This window comes from Prunus mume, linkage group LG8, assembly GCF_029339155.1.
Source record: "Prunus mume cultivar Tortuosa linkage group LG8, ASM2933915v1, whole genome shotgun sequence".
NCBI classification, from domain to species: Eukaryota; Viridiplantae; Streptophyta; class Magnoliopsida; order Rosales; family Rosaceae; genus Prunus; species Prunus mume.
The window spans coordinates 1,701,452-1,718,421 of NC_142705.1; the positions used below are offsets into that span (position 1 = coordinate 1,701,452).

The 16,970-nt window shown below is 40.1% G+C and overlaps 3 protein-coding genes and 2 pseudogenes across 4 annotated transcripts; 2 read left to right on the forward strand and 3 right to left on the reverse strand.

Moving 5' to 3' along the window:
- Positions 1-962: 962 nt before the first annotated feature.
- Positions 963-2,490, forward strand: LOC103341232 (class V chitinase-like). The gene is made up of 2 exons (XM_008244718.2): positions 963-2,107; positions 2,285-2,490. Exons 1-2 carry the CDS (start codon positions 1,018-1,020, stop codon positions 2,302-2,304), a joined length of 1,110 nt encoding a protein of 369 aa, XP_008242940.2. The 5' UTR covers positions 963-1,017; the 3' UTR covers positions 2,305-2,490.
- Positions 2,491-2,844: 354 nt separating this feature from the next.
- On the reverse strand, positions 2,845-5,574 carry LOC103341374 (class V chitinase-like; annotated as a pseudogene).
- A 1,349-nt stretch (positions 5,575-6,923) lies between these two features.
- On the reverse strand, positions 6,924-8,471 carry LOC103341231 (class V chitinase-like). The gene is made up of 2 exons (XM_008244717.2): positions 7,163-8,471; positions 6,924-7,050 (listed from the first exon to the last, which is right to left on the reverse strand). The coding sequence occupies exons 1-2, from the start codon at positions 8,271-8,273 to the stop codon at positions 7,031-7,033; spliced, it is 1,131 nt and encodes a 376-aa protein (XP_008242939.2). The 5' UTR covers positions 8,274-8,471; the 3' UTR covers positions 6,924-7,030.
- Positions 8,472-10,453: 1,982 nt separating this feature from the next.
- On the forward strand, positions 10,454-14,507 carry LOC103341230 (uncharacterized). 2 transcript variants are annotated; one of them, XM_008244715.3, is made up of 7 exons: positions 10,454-11,678; positions 12,283-12,420; positions 12,587-12,774; positions 12,859-13,069; positions 13,274-13,511; positions 13,603-13,753; positions 13,866-14,507. In XM_008244715.3, exons 1-7 carry the CDS (start codon positions 10,565-10,567, stop codon positions 14,169-14,171), a joined length of 2,346 nt encoding a protein of 781 aa, XP_008242937.2. In that variant the 5' UTR covers positions 10,454-10,564; the 3' UTR covers positions 14,172-14,507. The 2 variants fall into 2 exon arrangements, with proteins under 2 accessions (XP_008242937.2, XP_008242938.2); XM_008244716.3 differs by having other exon boundaries at positions 12,608-12,774.
- A 531-nt stretch (positions 14,508-15,038) lies between these two features.
- Positions 15,039-16,455, reverse strand: LOC103341373 (class V chitinase-like; annotated as a pseudogene).
- Positions 16,456-16,970: the final 515 nt, after the last annotated feature.

Genomic DNA, 16,970 nt, shown 5'->3' on the forward strand with positions numbered 1-16,970 from the left:
GTGAAAAAAAATTTAGAGTAGAAAGTGAATTTGTTGTTAAAAGTGAAGAGTAGGGATTGGTATTTATAGAAAAAAATTCAGTATTTTTTGGGGTTTTTAAAAAAATTGTTACGATTTTTTTTTCATAATTTTTTGCCTTGAAAACATCCAGGGCGTTGGATTGGATGAAAAATCGAAAATCGGAGAACCAGATTATGCCACGTGGCAGAGGACAACCGACGCGCAGCAAATTGTCACGCGCCAACGGTAAAAAATTTAAACCCGCCTCGACGCCACGCTAGCATCAGCGACGCCCTCATGCCAGCACTCGGGCCCCCTTGCTTTCGGGCCAACCCAGGCTAGTGGACCCCACCTTGTCCGGGCCAGCCTCTATTGCTAGAACTTGACTTTGGGCTCTTGCCCCAACCCCACCCCCCACGCCCCCACAAAAAAAAAAAGAGCCCGAGCCCTAGGGGCCTGCTGGAAGTGGCCTTAAAGTTTCCTTTACCCATCTCACGCGTAGGACCACCATGGACTACAACATTTGGGTTTTGGACCTCCCTAACCAGAAGGGATGCGAGTTGCTCATCTAAAGTCCAATCTTTCAAGTAGGGCATTATAATTTATAGGGGTTATAAATAGCAATTCACGAGATGTCAACTATATCTTATAAGATAAGATCCCTCTAACTCTTACTTTTGGATGAATAAAGATGTTCGCATTGTGGATAAGAATCGGTTTCTGGAAGTTTCGTACCAATGTATTTGATGTTTATACACTACATACGTCATTACCAATCGGCAAAAATAAGTCAAAACTCAAGAACATGACATGTTTGGTACGGTCCGCTCAATCTACGCCAATGGCACCGCACAAAAGTCTCTTATTGCAACTTTCTTTATTCAAAGTCCAAAGTCCAATATATAATTTTACACGCGACTTTGCATCATCTTGTGTTGTGTGTGTATATATACACAAAAAAGATCGTCATAACAATCAGCAAGCAAGAACTATTTCCTCTTTCATCCATTTGCTGCAATGTCTTCCAAGTTAACCCTTCCATTGATCCTTCTTTCGGGTCTCATTTTCCTTGCCCAACTCAGCTTCTCAACCGGCCAAACTGTGGTTAAAGGCGCTTACTGGTTTCCTGACAGTGGCTTCCCAGCCTCCAGCATAAATTCCAGCCTTTTCACTCATCTATTTTGCGCATTTGCTGATCTTAATTCCGCCAATTACCAAGTCACCGTTTCTTCCTCAAACTCAGCCCCCTTCTCAAGCTTCACACAAACAGTCCAAAAAAACAACCCTGCAGTGAAAACCCTCTTATCCATTGGCGGAGGAAGTGCTAATCCAGCAACCTTTGCCGCAATGGCCAGCCAAGCCAGCCGGCGCAAATCATTCATTAACTCCTCCATCACGTTAGCAAGGTCTTACAACTTCCACGGCCTAGACCTCGACTGGGAATATCCATCCTCCACCACTGAGATGACCAACTTGGGCAGCCTTCTCACCGAGTGGCGAGCTGCAGTGGCCAATGAGTCCAAGGCCTCTGGCAAGACTGCTTTGCTTTTAGCCGCCGCTGTCTTTCGCTCTGCAGATTACTACACCATAAATTACCCCTTCCAGGCCATATCAAACAGTTTAGACTGGATCAATGTCATGGCTTATGACTTCTACGGCCCTGGTTGGTCCCCAAACAACACCGGACCACCTGCTGCATTGTACAACAGTCAGGTTAGCGGGAATGCTGGTATCACATCCTGGATTCAAGCAGGTTTGGCTGCCAAAAAGATAGTGCTAGGCCTTCCCTTTTATGGCTATGCATGGCGTTTATTGAACGCGAATAACCACGACCTTTATGCTCCTGCTAATGGATCGGCTATAGGGCAATACGGAGATCAAGGCTACAACCAAATAAGAAATTTCATAAGCCAGAATGGGGCACAAACAGTGTACAATGCCACGGTTGTTACAAACTATTGCTACTCAGGAACAACATGGATTGGTTATGATGATACGCAGAGCATCTCTGCAAAGGTTTCATATGCCAAGGTAACAAAAGGGCTTCTTGGTTACTTTGCGTGGCATGTTGGCGCTGACAACAGTAATTGGGCTCTTTCTCAAACAGGTTAGTAACAACACCAGTAATTTGCATAATATATATGAATTTAATTCTTCTAAATTCAATAATACAATATGTGGTTGTGTAGTTTTTGGCTGAACAAGACGATAACTATTTGTTTAGTAGCACTAATTACTGTTGATTGATTTAACTATATGATTTGTTTTTTTTCCCTTCTTGCAGCTTCAAGCACATGGGGATGAGCACAAAGATTACAGTTACTGCTGATATGATACATATACGTTAATTACCTAAAATAAGACCACGCTCTGTATCCAGATAGAGCTGTTACTTGCAATAAGACTAAGCGACCAGATAAACAATAAGATTTCCAATTTCTGTTTATTCTTCCATTAATGTCATGTAGACTTCCATTCCAACTTTAAAAATGCATGCTGTTAGCCTAGCCGTGTTTTCACCGGAAATTGAAAATCAAATATTAAATTAAACAAAGTATCTTGGGCTCAGAATCAGAATTATATCAACCTAGTTGATGCAACTTGCAAGTGCAAAACCAACTCATTCAAGTAATTGTTGATCTATCTCAAATCATTTTTTCATCACACGAGGATATTTTTCAGCCATGTTCTGCTATTTTCCACTACTCGTTATCACAAAAAAGGAAAACAAGAAAGAAAGACAAATACAAATGGGATTACAACTTTATCATTAATGTGTTTGTTGATGGAGAACAATTAATAGGCATCAGCACATTGGTCTTATTGTGGAGAAAGCAAATCACATCATCTTCTGGTAGGAAAAGTAGTGTCCCTATGCTCCCCATGCGCATGAAGCTGCAAACAAATTTAACACACATCATTAGGCATCATCAGTACAATTAATTAATGATGAAAAACATGATTGGGAAGCTTTTAAATGCTTAGTTGAATACATACCTGCATCTGATGAAAGAGTCCAATTGACATGGATCCCAGTAGTCCTTTTCGCTTAGCATACAAAACTTTGGTAGTGATACTCTGCCTATCATCATAACCAATCCAAGTCTTCCCAGTATAGGAATAGTCCATAACAAGTGTAGAATTAAACACAGTTGGTGCACCATTCTCAGCTATATATGCCTTGATTAGGTTGTAACCCGCTGATCCATCCGGCGGTACTGCCATTCCACTGGCTGGTGCAAAAATACCATGCTGATTTGGATCCGTTAGGTTCCATGCTAGTCATAAAATGGAAGACCAAATGCAATCGTTTTTGGAGGCACACCTGCCTGAAGCCAATCACTGATCCCAGAATCCCCGGTGGCTATACTAATTTTCAGAATCATTAATAAAACCACGTATAGCCGACCGTCTATACTATTTTTATATTAAAAAAGAGAGAACCCGCCTAGTGAATAGGTGCCGCGTTTTCAAATAGGTATGGCCGGACATGTCAAAATCAGTACAGCCGCCCGGCTATACTATTTTAAAAAAATTAAGACAGAGTATAGCCGAAGAAAAACCGAGTATAGCCGACCGGCTATACTATTCAAAAAGACCACGTGTCAAAATATGTATAGCCGCCCGGCTATACTATTTTCAGAAACAGTGATAAAACCAAGTATAGCCGAATACTATTTTTTTTTTCAAAAAACCGAGTATAGCCGTCCGGCTATACTATTTATATACCAAAAACCCGACTTTTAGTTTATTGTCTCTCTCTCCTCTGAGCCGTCGCCTCCCTCGCGTATAGCCTCCCGGCTATACTATTTTTAAAGAAAAATGACCCGCTCAGCTCTGAAGAGCCAACGTGTCAAAATCAGTACAGCCGCCCGGCTATACTATTTTTAAAAAAAATAAAGACAGAGTATAGCCGAAGAAAAACCGAAGTATAGCCGCCCGGCTATACTATTTTTAGAAACAGTGATAAACCAAGTATAGCCGAACCGAGTATAGCCGTCCGGCTATACTATTTATATACCAAAAACCCGAGTTTTAGTTTATTGTCTGTCTCTCCTCTGAGCCGTCGCTTCGTTCGCTCTCTCCGTCCCTCCCTCTCTCTCTCTCTCTCTCTCTCTCTCTCTCTCTCTCTCACGACAGACCACCACCACCACCAGGCCTCCACCCCCGAAGACCACCACCTGGCCTCGGCCTGCGGAGGGATATGGAGACGATAACGAGAGAGTCTTGGAGGGATATGGAGAGGAGGACTTTCAGGGGTTGGATAAGATAAAAAGAGAACGAAGTTACTATCAGTGTTCGTTATCGCTAATTTAAAAACAAAACAAAACAAAAAAATGTTGGAACGGTTCTTTATTTTATTTTATTTTATTTTACTCTCTCTCTCTTTCTAGGTAATTGGCCTAAATCAGGAATACAAATGGCATGCCATTTCTGCTTTGAGTGGGGTAGCATCAGCTAATTGGTCTTTACAGTGGAAAGGAGAGCGTAAAATCACATGATCTTCTGGCAGGAAAAGTTGTCCGTCCCTAAGCTTCCCAATCGTATGAAGCTGCAAACAAATTTAACATTCACATGAGGAGTTAGCACAAAATTAATAGAACATGAAAGAGGGTTGGTGTCATATAAATATATACCTGCCTGCTTGTGAAAGAGTCCAATTGAAATCGAGGCCAACGTTCCATGCAAAGTAGCCAACCAGTCCCTTGCCACTAGCATATGAGACTTTGGTAGTGATACTCTGCGTATCATCATAACCAATCCAAGTTTTCTCAGAACAGGTATAGTCCATAACAAGTGTGGAATTGAACACGGTGTCACAGCTGTACAAGCCCTGATTTGGATATAACCCAGCGCGCCATCTGGCGGTACTGCCATTCCATTGGCTGGCGCAAATATACCATGCTGAATGATCTGGGTCTGTAAGATTCCATGCGTACCCATAAAATGGGAGGCCAAATGCAATCTTTGATGTTGGTACACCTGCCTGAAGCCAAGCACTGAGCCCAGAATCTCCACTTATAGGACTGATTGGGTTGTATAGTGAAGCAGGGGGCCCTGTTACATTGGGTGACCAACCGTGTGCGAATAAGTCATATGCCATCACATCGATCCAGTCCAAGTTGTCTGATATCGACTGAATGGGGTGCAACAATGAGTGATAAGTTGCAGAGTAGTAGAAGCTGCCACTAGAAGCAATGGGGGCCTCCCACTTGTCTGGGACTCATTGGGCACCAAGGCTCGCAACTCTGCGAGGAGGATGCCAAAGTTAGATACGTCAGTGGCCGGGCCGGGGAACTCCCAGTTAATGCCAAGGCCATGGAAGGTATAAGATCTAGAAATGTTTATGGAGGAGTCAATGAATGCTTTGCGGGAGCTTGGTTGGCTAGCCATGGAAGCAAAAGCGGTCTTACTTGCGCCTATTGATAAAATGATTTTGACTGATGGGTTTCTTAGTTCAACGATGGTTGTGAAATTGGCAAATTGGGGTTGGTCTTGAGTGGAAATGATGACTTGGTTGGTTTGGGAATCAATATAAAAATTGACATGTTTCTTCCAGAAATTCATCTGCATGCTGTCCCATTAAGTCAACATCCGGCTCAGATATTTCAAAAAGGAAATATATATATATACACACACACACTATTGTTTTTAAAGGCGGCTATACTATTTTGTAAGAAACATTAATAACTAAATTTTTTTTCAGAAAAACCGAGTATAGCCGTACGGCTTACTATTTATATAAATAAATAAAAAGACCCGCCTTACAATTAGGGGCCCACGTTTCATAAACTGTATTGCCGACCGGGTATCGCCGCTCGGCTATTTGAAAAAAATAAATAAGAAAAACCCGAGTATAGCCGGACGGCTATACTATTTATAATGTAAAAAAAGCACTCATTGCGGCTGGTCGCCACGTTTCAAAAGCGTATAGCCGCTCGGCTATACAGACACGAGTATAGCCGCGCGGCTATACTATACATATAAAACTGACCCGTATAGCCGCGCGGCTATACTATGTTTAAAAAATCTGAAAAAACAGTGAAATTAAGACTCCCGTCTGCAGCCTTTGCCTACAACAATTCTAGCTTTTCGAAAGGAAAGTCAGTCTAATTTGAATCAATAACAAATTGATAAGTTTCTTACAAGAATTCTTCTGCATGCTGTCCAATTAAGTCAATGATCGGCTTAGATACTTAATTAAAGAAAAAAAACAAAAAAAGACCGGCTCAGATATGCATTTTGCCTCAGTAACAGCTACGTCTTTGTGGCGTGATCAACATTAGTGCTTTGTCTCTTACTTGTTCTAAACCCATCTTTGATGCTAGGACCAAGCACATCGAGTTGGATTATCACTTCGTGAGAGAAGGGAATTGGTCACTAGTAGTTGTAAATCTTTTCAAGTTCAATGTGTTTGTCCTCAAGATGAGATTGCAGATGTGTACTCACCAAGGCTCAAGGCTCAGTGCTTTTTTCGCTTCCACTCCCTCAGCTTGAGGGGGAGCAGTGTAAGTAATATGTTTGTCTAAGATCTGTCCAAATAAGCCAACGAACGGCTTACATACTTGAGGTCAAAAAACGACCGGCTCAGATACAAAAACTATATATATATGCATTTTGACCAAATGTAGTAGTACCTTGTTCTTCTTGGACAAAAATATAACTGCCAAGAGTGTATTTTCAGGGTAGGCTTGGGCTTTCAGAACATGTTCCTTCTTACTTGAAGAACTTGTTGGCTCTTCTTTTATATTTTGTTTCCTTGTCCAAGGAAGTAAAAAATGGGCTTGACTTGGTGCAGCTTGGAATTTTGGATTCAACAAGGCGCGCTAAAGCTTTGTAGCCCAATTTCGCACATTATTTTTTTTCTCATCCACACAAAATTTCCCAAAATGATTCGCTCATCCATACAAAGAATGAACCGATTAAGAAAATAAGAACTCACGGCAACATGTTATTGTTTATTTGGCCTCATTAGCCTTATTGCAAGTAAGGTATTACATTTGCATATATAGATCTAATCCTCATTTTCTCATCCCCAAGTAGTTGAAGCTGCAAGAACAATAGTAAAAACATATGTAGTTAATACATCAGAACATCCATTTGTTAATATACAATAAGATTCCAATAGAGTTAAATATATTTCAACTTAGGATTTACCAACCTGTTTGAGAAAGAGCCCAGTTATTGTCGTCACCACTGACTTGCCATGAGAAGTAACCAAGAAGCCCCTTTTGCTTCGCATATGAAACCTTGGCAGAGATACTCTCTGTGTCGTCATAGCCAATCCATGTTGTCCCAGAGTAGCAGTAGTTTGTAACAACCGTCGCATTGTACACTGTCTGTGTCCCATTCTGGCTTATGAAGTCCCGTATGTCCTTGTAGTTTATGCTCCCATCTGTCCCAATGGCCGGTCCATCAGCCGGAGCAAAAAGGCCATGCTCATCAGCATTCAGCAAACGCCAAGCATACCCATAAAATGGAAGGCCCAGCACTATCTTATCCGCACCCAAACCTGCCTCAATCCAAGATGTGATGCCAGCATCCCCATTAACCTGGCTAGCGGTTACGTTGTACAATGCAGCCGGTGGTCCAGTTCTGGCTCTGCTTGAGTTCCAAGCAGAGCCATAGAAGTCATAAGCCATTACATTGATCCAGTCCAAACTGTTTGATATGGACTCAATGGGGTAATTTATGGTATAGTAATCTGCAGAGTGAAATACTGCAGCGGCTAAAAGCAATTCGGTGTTGCCAGATGTCTGGGACTCATTGGCCACAGCAGCTCGCATCTCAGTGAGAAGGGTGCCAAAGTTGGTCATGTGAGCGGTGGTGTCCGGGTACTCCCAATCAAGGTCAATACCATGGAAGTTGTAGGACCTGGCTAAGTTAATGGAGGAGTCAATGAATGATTTTCGCCTGCTGGGTTGGCTTGCCATTGAAGCAAAGGTGTCTGCAATAGTATCATTGCCTCCTCCACCAATGGACAAGAGGGTTTTCACAGAAGGGTTTTTTTGTTGGACTGTTTGTGTGAAGCCCGAGAATTGGGCTGAGTTTGAGGAAGTAACGGTGACTTGGTAAGTATTGGGATCAAGATTAGCAAATGCGCAGAAAAGATGAGTGAAAAGGCTGGAATCTATGCTGGATGCTGGAAATCCGCTGTCCCAATACCAGTAAGCGCCTTTAACCACAGTTTGGCCGGAAGAGACATTGAGTTGGATAAGGAAAAGGAGGGTGTAAAGGAGAAATATTTGAAGGGTTTTGGTTTTCGAAGACATTGAAACAAATTAAGGAGGAATGATCTTTGTTTGCTAGCTATGATTGATATGAAGATCAGCTTCTGCGAGCTATACATACATATAAATAGTCGAATATTGAAGATCTAAACTTTGAAAGAGACTTCCATTGGAGACTTTTGCTGATTTATGTCCTGGTGATGACATATGTAGCTTGAAAGTTTAGATATATTGAAGGTCAGTTACCCGAGTTTTGCAGAAACTGATTGTGGTCTAAAATGTCAGCTTGAAATTATCCAAAAGTAAAGGAGGTACGTCACGTACGTGGATCTTATAAGACAATAAAGGCCTGTTTAGTATTCAACTTGAATCCAACTTTTTAAACTCAAAAATAGAATTTGAGTTCAAAACAAAGAAAACCTGTTTGGTAACCCTATTTTTAAAAACTAAAACTAAAAAACACCCCAATTATTAAAAACAAAAAATATCTGTTTTTTTTTCCTAACAATCCACAAGTTCTCAAAATTTTAAGATTTGAAAATAGTTTTCAAGTTGCATACTAAACAAGTTTTTGAATCTTAAAAATAGATTTAAGAACTCCTTGTTTTTAAGAAAAATCAAAGTTTTTGAGTTTCTTATTTGAATAGGATACCAAACACCCCTAAAATATTTATCTCTAGAAGCCATCCAATAGTATATGCTGTGATTAGCAACTTCTCTCCTGTTCACATCTGGTTATTAGAGTAACTCAATCTAGGCCTGAGATTACTTTGCCCTTTGTGTGGAACCGTCAAAACCAGGTACACACCATACTAATTGGAGGAAGACTTTTCTACTTGTGATATCGCTATGTCAATATCTGCTAACAACCTATTACTCGGTGAGAGAGACCCAATATTTTCATTTTATGGAGACAATTTCACCATTGACCGTAATGTCATTTATGATGCCACCAAGTTTGGTGTACAGTTATGTGGAGATTACTACTTTACAATTCTTCTGTTGGTTGGATATGCAAAAAGTTGTCTTGATTGCTCAACAACCTTAATTTGTGCCTGTTGACTGCAAGGATTGAAATATCGGCCGATACACCGATATGTCTGCCGATATATCGGTATTTTCAACTATCGACACCGATACTGGGGGGTAAGGTCATATCTTCCCCTGTATCGACGATATATCCCCCGATAAGTGCGATATTTCCGATATTTTGCCGATATCTCCGATATTTCCGATATTTTGCCGATATCTCCGATATTTCCGATATTTTGCCGATATCTCCGATATTTCCCGATACCCATAACAGAACCCAAAAAAAATTCAGAAGTTTTGAAGGCAATTGAAGCAAATTGAAACCCAAAAATTGATAATCCTTGCCCATACCCTATAATTTATTAATATGAAGAATCTATGCACAGTCCACTGGCCACATACCTTCAATCCATCTGAAGAGGACATGGGGAACAGTTTTGGATTTATGAGCATAGAAACTAGACCTAGTACTAACTCAAATGAATCTTATGATGGCTATGGTTATGTCATGTCTGATTATAGTGGAACTAGTTATGGAGCTCAAGATGATGAAACAGATTATGGATCTACTAGTTGTGTTAATTCTAACTATCCCATATATGGGAGGACAGTAGGGAGCTCGAGAGAGACTTATGTGCCCATGTTCTAACATGGCTTACAAACTGCTCGGGTTACATGACTTGGTATGACTATTGTATGAATCTGGATGGTTGTTCCTCATTGTTTGAACCTCATAGGAACTCTTCATTTATGTAGGTGGACACTTATCTAAATTGTAATCTAATGTTTAAACAAACTATGGATTTATGCATGGTTTATTCATTCTAATCAAAAATTTATTTTCAAAATTTTCATTAATTCGCATTACATACCACTTATATTTCATCAATGTATGTCTTATTATTAGTAAATTTTCAGTTTTATTTGTTCAATACATTCATTGATAATGTATATAACATCTATGAAAGTTTTACACCAAGATTATGTGTTTCAATGCCTATATCTGTCTTTTTTGTTGATTTTTTCCTGATACTTAAAACGATAACGATATATCCCCCGAAATATCTGTAAATTGGAGGCCCGATATTATCTGCAAGGCCGATATTTTAATCCTTGGTTGACTGCTAGTTTTTCAATGTCACTGTCTACCTACACTTCAAAATTCAGCGGTACGTCATGTCATGTGTAACAAGAATCTAATCTCTTCATCCAAAGAAGAAGAAGTGAAGTCTTAATGCATTTCTTTCTAAGTTCAGCCATCATCCATCTGCTCTCAAGCATCAGCTTCCTATCCGTACTCCATGGTAGTCAAATTTTCAAGTGTACTACTAGTCCTCCTTTTCTTCCATTTTCTTGTTGCTTTTAGACTGCAAGCCTCAGAGGCACAGTCTTGGATCAAAGCGGCATACTGGTATTCTGGCAGTGAATTCCCCATTGCTGACATAAACTCAGCGCTTTTTACTCACCTTATTTACGCATTTGCCGGTCTTAATTCATCATCCTATGAGCTCTCCCTCTCCTCTGACTCTGAGGAGCAGGATCAGGTGCAGCACTACTCCACCTTCTCATCCACGGTCAAGCAAAAGAACCCATCAGTCACCACCCTCATATCCATTGGGGGTGGAAACGCAGACTACTCAGTCTTTTCAACACTTGTCAGTAATTCTTCTCACAGAAAGACCTTCATTGATTCTTCAATAAAGATTGCAAGGCTTTATGGCTTCCAAGGCCTAGACCTTTGCTGGGTTTCAGCTAACACAAGCTCGGACATGACCAACATGGGAAATTTGTTTCAAGAGTGGCGAGCTGCTGTCAAATCTGAGGCTGCAAACTCTAGCCAGGCGCAGCTGATTTTGACAGCAGCTGTTCAATACAAACCAGATTTGGAGTTCTTTTCTTTTCCGGTTGAATCCATCCGGAACAACTTGAATTGGGTACATGTAATGGCCTATGACTATTATGGGCCTCAGTGGACTAATTTCACCGGCGCTCATGCAGCTTTGTATGATCCATCAAGTGATGCTAGCACAGATTATGGTATCAAGGCATGGATTGGTAAGGGATTATCTGCTTCCAAATTGGTTTTGGGCTTGCCTTTCTATGGCTATGCTTGGAAACTTGTGAATCCTAGGGACAATGGTATTGGTGCACCAGCAACAGGTCCAGCCATTACAGAGGATGGATCCATGAGCTACAAGGATATCAAGGGTTACATTCAGAGATATGGGGCTGACATAATCTACAATGCTACGTATGTAGTTAAGTACTGCATAATTGGATCATCTTGGATTGGTTTTGATGATGCTCAAGTTGTCAAAATAAAAGTTTCTTATGCTAAGGAGCAGAGTTTGCTTGGATACTTTGTCTGGCAGGTTTCCCATGATGACAATTGGGTGCTTTCTCTTGCAGCTGCAGGTAGGAATTGAAGCTCAATAATTATGCTTAGTACTCTACTTGATGAACTCATTTTCTCTGCATATTCCACCATGAAAAGTTAATTTCATTACTCCCATCCCATCTAAAGAAATCAGATTGGTTATTGTTGATTGGTCACTTTACAAAAGAGAAAGTCTGCTAATGCAATGCTTTAGTGTCTATTGAAGTTTGTTGTAAATAAAAGTCAGAAATTAAAAGTATGAGCTGATATTGAAAACAGAAAATATGATTCGCTGTCAAAATTGCATTGCGCTCTCAGCCATTTAGCAGTCAAGACAGGAGAATAAAATAATTGGTTTCTGTTGAAAATGAAATGAAGATGACCACTATAATTCTTTACTGCAAACTAATGAACAAGATACCCATATAAGTCACCGTCCAATAAAAGACTTGGAGTTTTACATTGGAAAATTCAACCATCGCCTTATTTATATTTCCCCTGTAATGAAGGTTAGCTCACAACTTATTTATATCTTATTGTTGCTGCCATAGAAAGTCCCATACTACAGTCAGCTGACAACTTCCAAGATATTTAATGCATTCTTCCCTAACTGCTACATTGAATTATATATGCTGATCACAGCTACAGCTCAAGAGCGTGCAAGCAGTGGACAAAAAAAGCGGCGACTTCTTATAATCATTTTGACTACAATAGCTTCAGTTATTCTCATATTAGGCTCCGTCATGTGTTATTTCCGCATGAGAATGCTCAAGTCAAAAGGTAAATATCTTTATTCTTATTTTTGTTCGGCCTGAAAGTATTGAAGCATTAACTATTCACCTCTTCGAATATGTATTTTGGATTTATGTATTATCTATAACTCTTTTTTTGAACGAACGTACTATCTATAACTATGGAGGAAGAATTGGATCTTAAAGATCTTCAGCCAATTCTTTGGCAAATGCAGCTAAAGAATCAGAATACAGGGCAAATTATATAACAGACACAGCTGGAATTTTTAATAGCAATGTACCCAATCTGCAAGTCTTTGGCATTGCTGTCATTGAGGCAGCAACAGAAGGATTTTCAATTGAAAATAAGCTTGGAGAGGGTGGTTATGGTCCAGTTTATAAGGTAAACTTTTATAATGGGGCATATCATGGCACCAGCTTGTCCCCATTAAACATGCTAACCATGAGTGTCTACATAACTTGCTAGGGTGTATTGCCAAATGGACAAGAAATAGCTGTGAAAAAACTTTCGAAAGCTTCAACTCAAGGATTTGAGGAATTCAAGAACGAGGTCATGCTTACAGCAAAACTACAACACGTTAATCTTGTCAGGGTTCTGGGATTCTGTATCGAACACCATGAACAAATGCTGATTTATGAGTACATGCCAAAGAAAAGCTTGGACCTCTACCTCTTTGGTAAGTCAATATGAGATTTCTCTGCTTTTGTGCAAAAGATGACAATCCACTAGTTCCTGGTGGTTTCACTTCCTTGTGCCACACAGCTTTAAGCTGAACATAGTGTAAGCTTGTAAGGGATGTCCTATGGGGTCTCTACTATTCCATGCATTTTTCAGTATATTTCAATGCAGAACTGATTGGACAGCATCTGTTTCAATGTAGATCCTATCAGAAGGTATCAACTAGATTGGAGAAAGCGTGTTAGCATTATTGAAGGGGTTACTCAGGGACTTCTTTATCTCCAAGAATACTCAAGATTGACAATAATCCATCGAGATCTGAAAGCTAGCAACATTTTACTTGACGAGGAGATGAGGCCTAAGATCTCAGATTTTGGTATGGCTAGAATTTTCACAAAAGATGAACAAGAGGCAAACACAAGCCGGATCGTTGGAACATAGTAACTCTATTTCCTAATAAAGCTACTTTTTTAATTGAGCTTTCTATTATTGGATACTTTGGTAAGTAATCTTCTAAATCATTCTGTGCAGTGGCTATGTACCTCCTGAATATGTTAAAAACGGTCTATACTCCACGAAATCAGATGTTTATAGCTTTGGAGTTCTCCTTGTACAGATCATAAGTGGCAAGAAGAATGCCGCTTTCTATGGTCCAAATGAAGACTTAAACCTTCTAGAATATGTAAGTTACTTCAATAAGCACAGTTACATCAGAATTAATATTTGCTTCAGCTTTGCTAAGAATTAAATCTTCACGTTTCAATTACATGGTGGGGAACATTCAATAATTTCAGGCACATGAACTTTGGAAAGAAGGCAAAGGGATGGAGTTTATGGATCCTTCACTTGATGATACACATTCATTATGTAAATTGATGAGATGCTTGCAGATTGCTCTCCTATGTGTTCAAGAAAATGCAAATGATAGGCCCTCCATGTTGGAAATTTCTTCGATGCTACAGAGTGAAAGTGCTGTAATGGAAAAACCGAAAATGCCAGCTTTTTCAAAAAGAAATGAAGACAAAGAAACTAATCCTGCACCGCGGCTAGAAGTGTGTTCCATTGATGATTCAACAATCTCAGAGGTTGTAGGACGATGAGTGGTGGTACATGCTCAGTGCTTTGTAAAACAAAGTTCAATCAGATTTTCAATTCTTTTTCCTTTTACTCTTAGGCATAACCGCTTTGCCACTAGTCAAACTATTCTTAGAATTTATTAGTCATGTATTTCCTAGTAAGTTATTAGGTGTATATTACATTAATGCAGTCTACTTACTACAAAGTTGGTAAGGGGAAGAGGTCCCTCAGGGGTCACAATATAATGTTGCAGAATTTGGAATTATAGGTTTCTTTAGTTTAGGCATGAAGTGAACCAATTATGAGTTTGGGGTGGTTCTGTTCTGTTCATCTATGAGTCTACCAACGGAAGTTTATTATGTGCTGCGAGTTTTACCGATGTTTCTTTATCTACCAATGTAATTGTTTACTGTAAATGTAATATGATTATGAAGAATAAGATTCCCAAAAAACCCGTCACAATCCAATACGAAAACTTGGACTTTTGTGTGGAAAATTCATTTATATTTGCCCTGCAGTAGAAGGTTGGCAGCTCAATGTCAATACTAGAAAACAATGAGCTCACTCATTAACAAAAGAAACACACACAGACAAACATCTTACTACAAACTTTACAAAGCGAGAGCTCCAGGCTAGCAGTACAATGAGTTGACAACTTCCAACATCTCTATGGCATCTCTATGCATATTATATTCTCACAGCTTACTGAGCTTTACACGTTTCACCTCTTAAAAAAGAAATTTTGATTTTTCTATTATCTGTACTATATGAATGCATGATGAAGAATTACATCTTATTAAAGAGTACAAATCGCCTCTGATTAGGCTAAATACAAATGGCACTACATCTTGATCTTCTCATTGATAGGAAAAGTAGCTAGTGTAGTGTCCCTAATATGCTCCCCATGCGCATGAAGCTGCAAACAAATTTGACATTCACATTAGGCATCAGTAAAGTACAATTAATTAACGATCAACTATATATATACAAATACAAGAACATGAAAGAGGGTTGTTGTCAATGTCATATATACCTGCTTGTGAAAGAGTCCAATTCACATCGATGCCAACATTCCATGCAACGTAGCCAACTAGTCCCTTTCCCTTAGCATGTGAAACTTCGGTAGTGATACTCTGCGTATCATCATAAGTTCATAACCAATCCAAGCAGGGGCGGAGCTATTCATAGGCCTGAGATGGCCTGGCTCCCCCACAAACCATCTTCTAACCTCTTTGACTATATAAAGAGTGTAGTATAGATTGCACAAAAAATCTCATAGTTTTAAGCTTGTGGCCCCCCCCAAATATCAAACTCTACCTCCGCCACTGAATCCAAGTCTTCCCAGTATGGGAATAATCCATTATCCATAACCAGTGTGGAATTAAACACAGTTGGTGCACCATTCTCAGCTATATATGCCTTGATCAGGTTGTAACTGGCTGACCCATCCGGCGGCACTGCCATTCCTTCGGCTGGTGCAAAAATACCATGCTGATTTGGGTCTGTTAGGTTCCATGCATAGCCATAAAACGGAAGGCCAAATGCAATTTTTTTCGGAGGCATACCTGCCTGAAGCCAAGCAGTGATCCCAGAATCCCCACTGATAGGACTGATTGGGTTGTACAAGGAAGCAGGGGGTCCTGTTACATTGGGAGACCAACCAGGGGCAAAAAAGCTATATGACATCAAATTGATCCAGTCCAAGTTGTTTTTTATGGACTGAATGGGGTGCAACAATGAGTTGTAAGTTGCAGAGTAGTAGATCGCTGCCACTAGAAGCAGTAGGGGCTTGCCAAATGGCTTGGTCATTGGTCACCGCGGCTCGCCACTCTGCGAGGAGGGTGCCAAAATTGGCCATGTCAGTGGCCGTGGCTGGGAACTCCCAGTCAATGTCAAGGCCATGGAAGTTATACGACCTGGAAATGTTTATGGAGGAATCGATGAATGTTTTGTGGGAGCTTGGTTGGCTAGCCATTGAGGCAAAAGCTGCCCTACTGGAAGCTGATGCTCCACCTATTGATAAAATCTTTGTTGGACTTGTGCGTGTGAAGTTGGAGAATTGGGGTTGGTCTTGAGGGGAAATGATGACTTGGTTGGTTTTGGGATCAACATCAGCAAGAGCAAGAAACAAGTGAATGTATAAGGTGGAGTCTACGGCAGAAGCCGGATGAGATGCCACTGACGGTACCAGTAACCTGCTTTAACAACATTTGTGCCACTGCCAGCTGCAGCTGCAGATATAATGTGGACAAGGAAAAACAAGGAGGGCCAGAAGCGAAAAAGTAATGGTTGGGTTTTAGAATCCATTGAGATTGAGTTGTAGAATGATTTGCTGCAGCAGCCCGGCATCCTTTTATCGCTGGATTGCTCTAGTATTCTAATGGCTAGGCTCATAAGTTTGAACTTGAAATTAAGTTGATAGTCGTAAGAAATGAACCCACTAGTTCTATTAAACTAGACTGTTGATATACAAACTAAACTATAGGCGTTGAATTTAAAACATATATGCCACTAATATCTCATCTATCAAGCTGCCGGCCTTTGGTTTAACACAAAAGTATTTGTGTGGCCTGCCTGCGCGCGGACATTCACAAAATTGCCTGCATACAGTTTGAGGCTTTGCAACGTCTGCACAGAACTGATTAATGAAGAAGAAAAGTTAACATTCTCTTGACCAATATTCTAACCGAGTCTCAGCAGCAGCATTAGGATTTCGTTTTGAACCGGAATTAATTTGAATGGGTCCTTAGACTTTACATTAGAATGATAATTTAACAGGAAACAAGCTTTATATATTAGCAAAATGGAATTAATATAATGAC

Coding starts and splice junctions, on each gene's coding strand:
- LOC103341232 (XM_008244718.2), top strand. CDS start 1,018: ATGTCTTCCAAGTTAACCCTTCCATTGATCCTTCTTTCGGGTCTCATT. Junction 2,108..2,284: donor TTGGGCTCTTTCTCAAACAG/GTTAGTAACAAC, acceptor CCCTTCTTGCAG/CTTCAAGCACATGGGGATGA.
- LOC103341230 (XM_008244715.3), top strand. CDS start 10,565: ATGGTAGTCAAATTTTCAAGTGTACTACTAGTCCTCCTTTTCTTCCAT. Junction 13,512..13,602: donor AGCCGGATCGTTGGAACATA/GTAACTCTATTT, acceptor CATTCTGTGCAG/TGGCTATGTACCTCCTGAAT. Junction 13,754..13,865: donor ACTTAAACCTTCTAGAATAT/GTAAGTTACTTC, acceptor CAATAATTTCAG/GCACATGAACTTTGGAAAGA.
- LOC103341231 (XM_008244717.2), bottom strand. CDS start 8,273: ATGTCTTCGAAAACCAAAACCCTTCAAATATTTCTCCTTTACACCCTC. Junction 7,051..7,162: donor CTGGGCTCTTTCTCAAACAG/GTTGGTAAATCC, acceptor TTGTTCTTGCAG/CTTCAACTACTTGGGGATGA.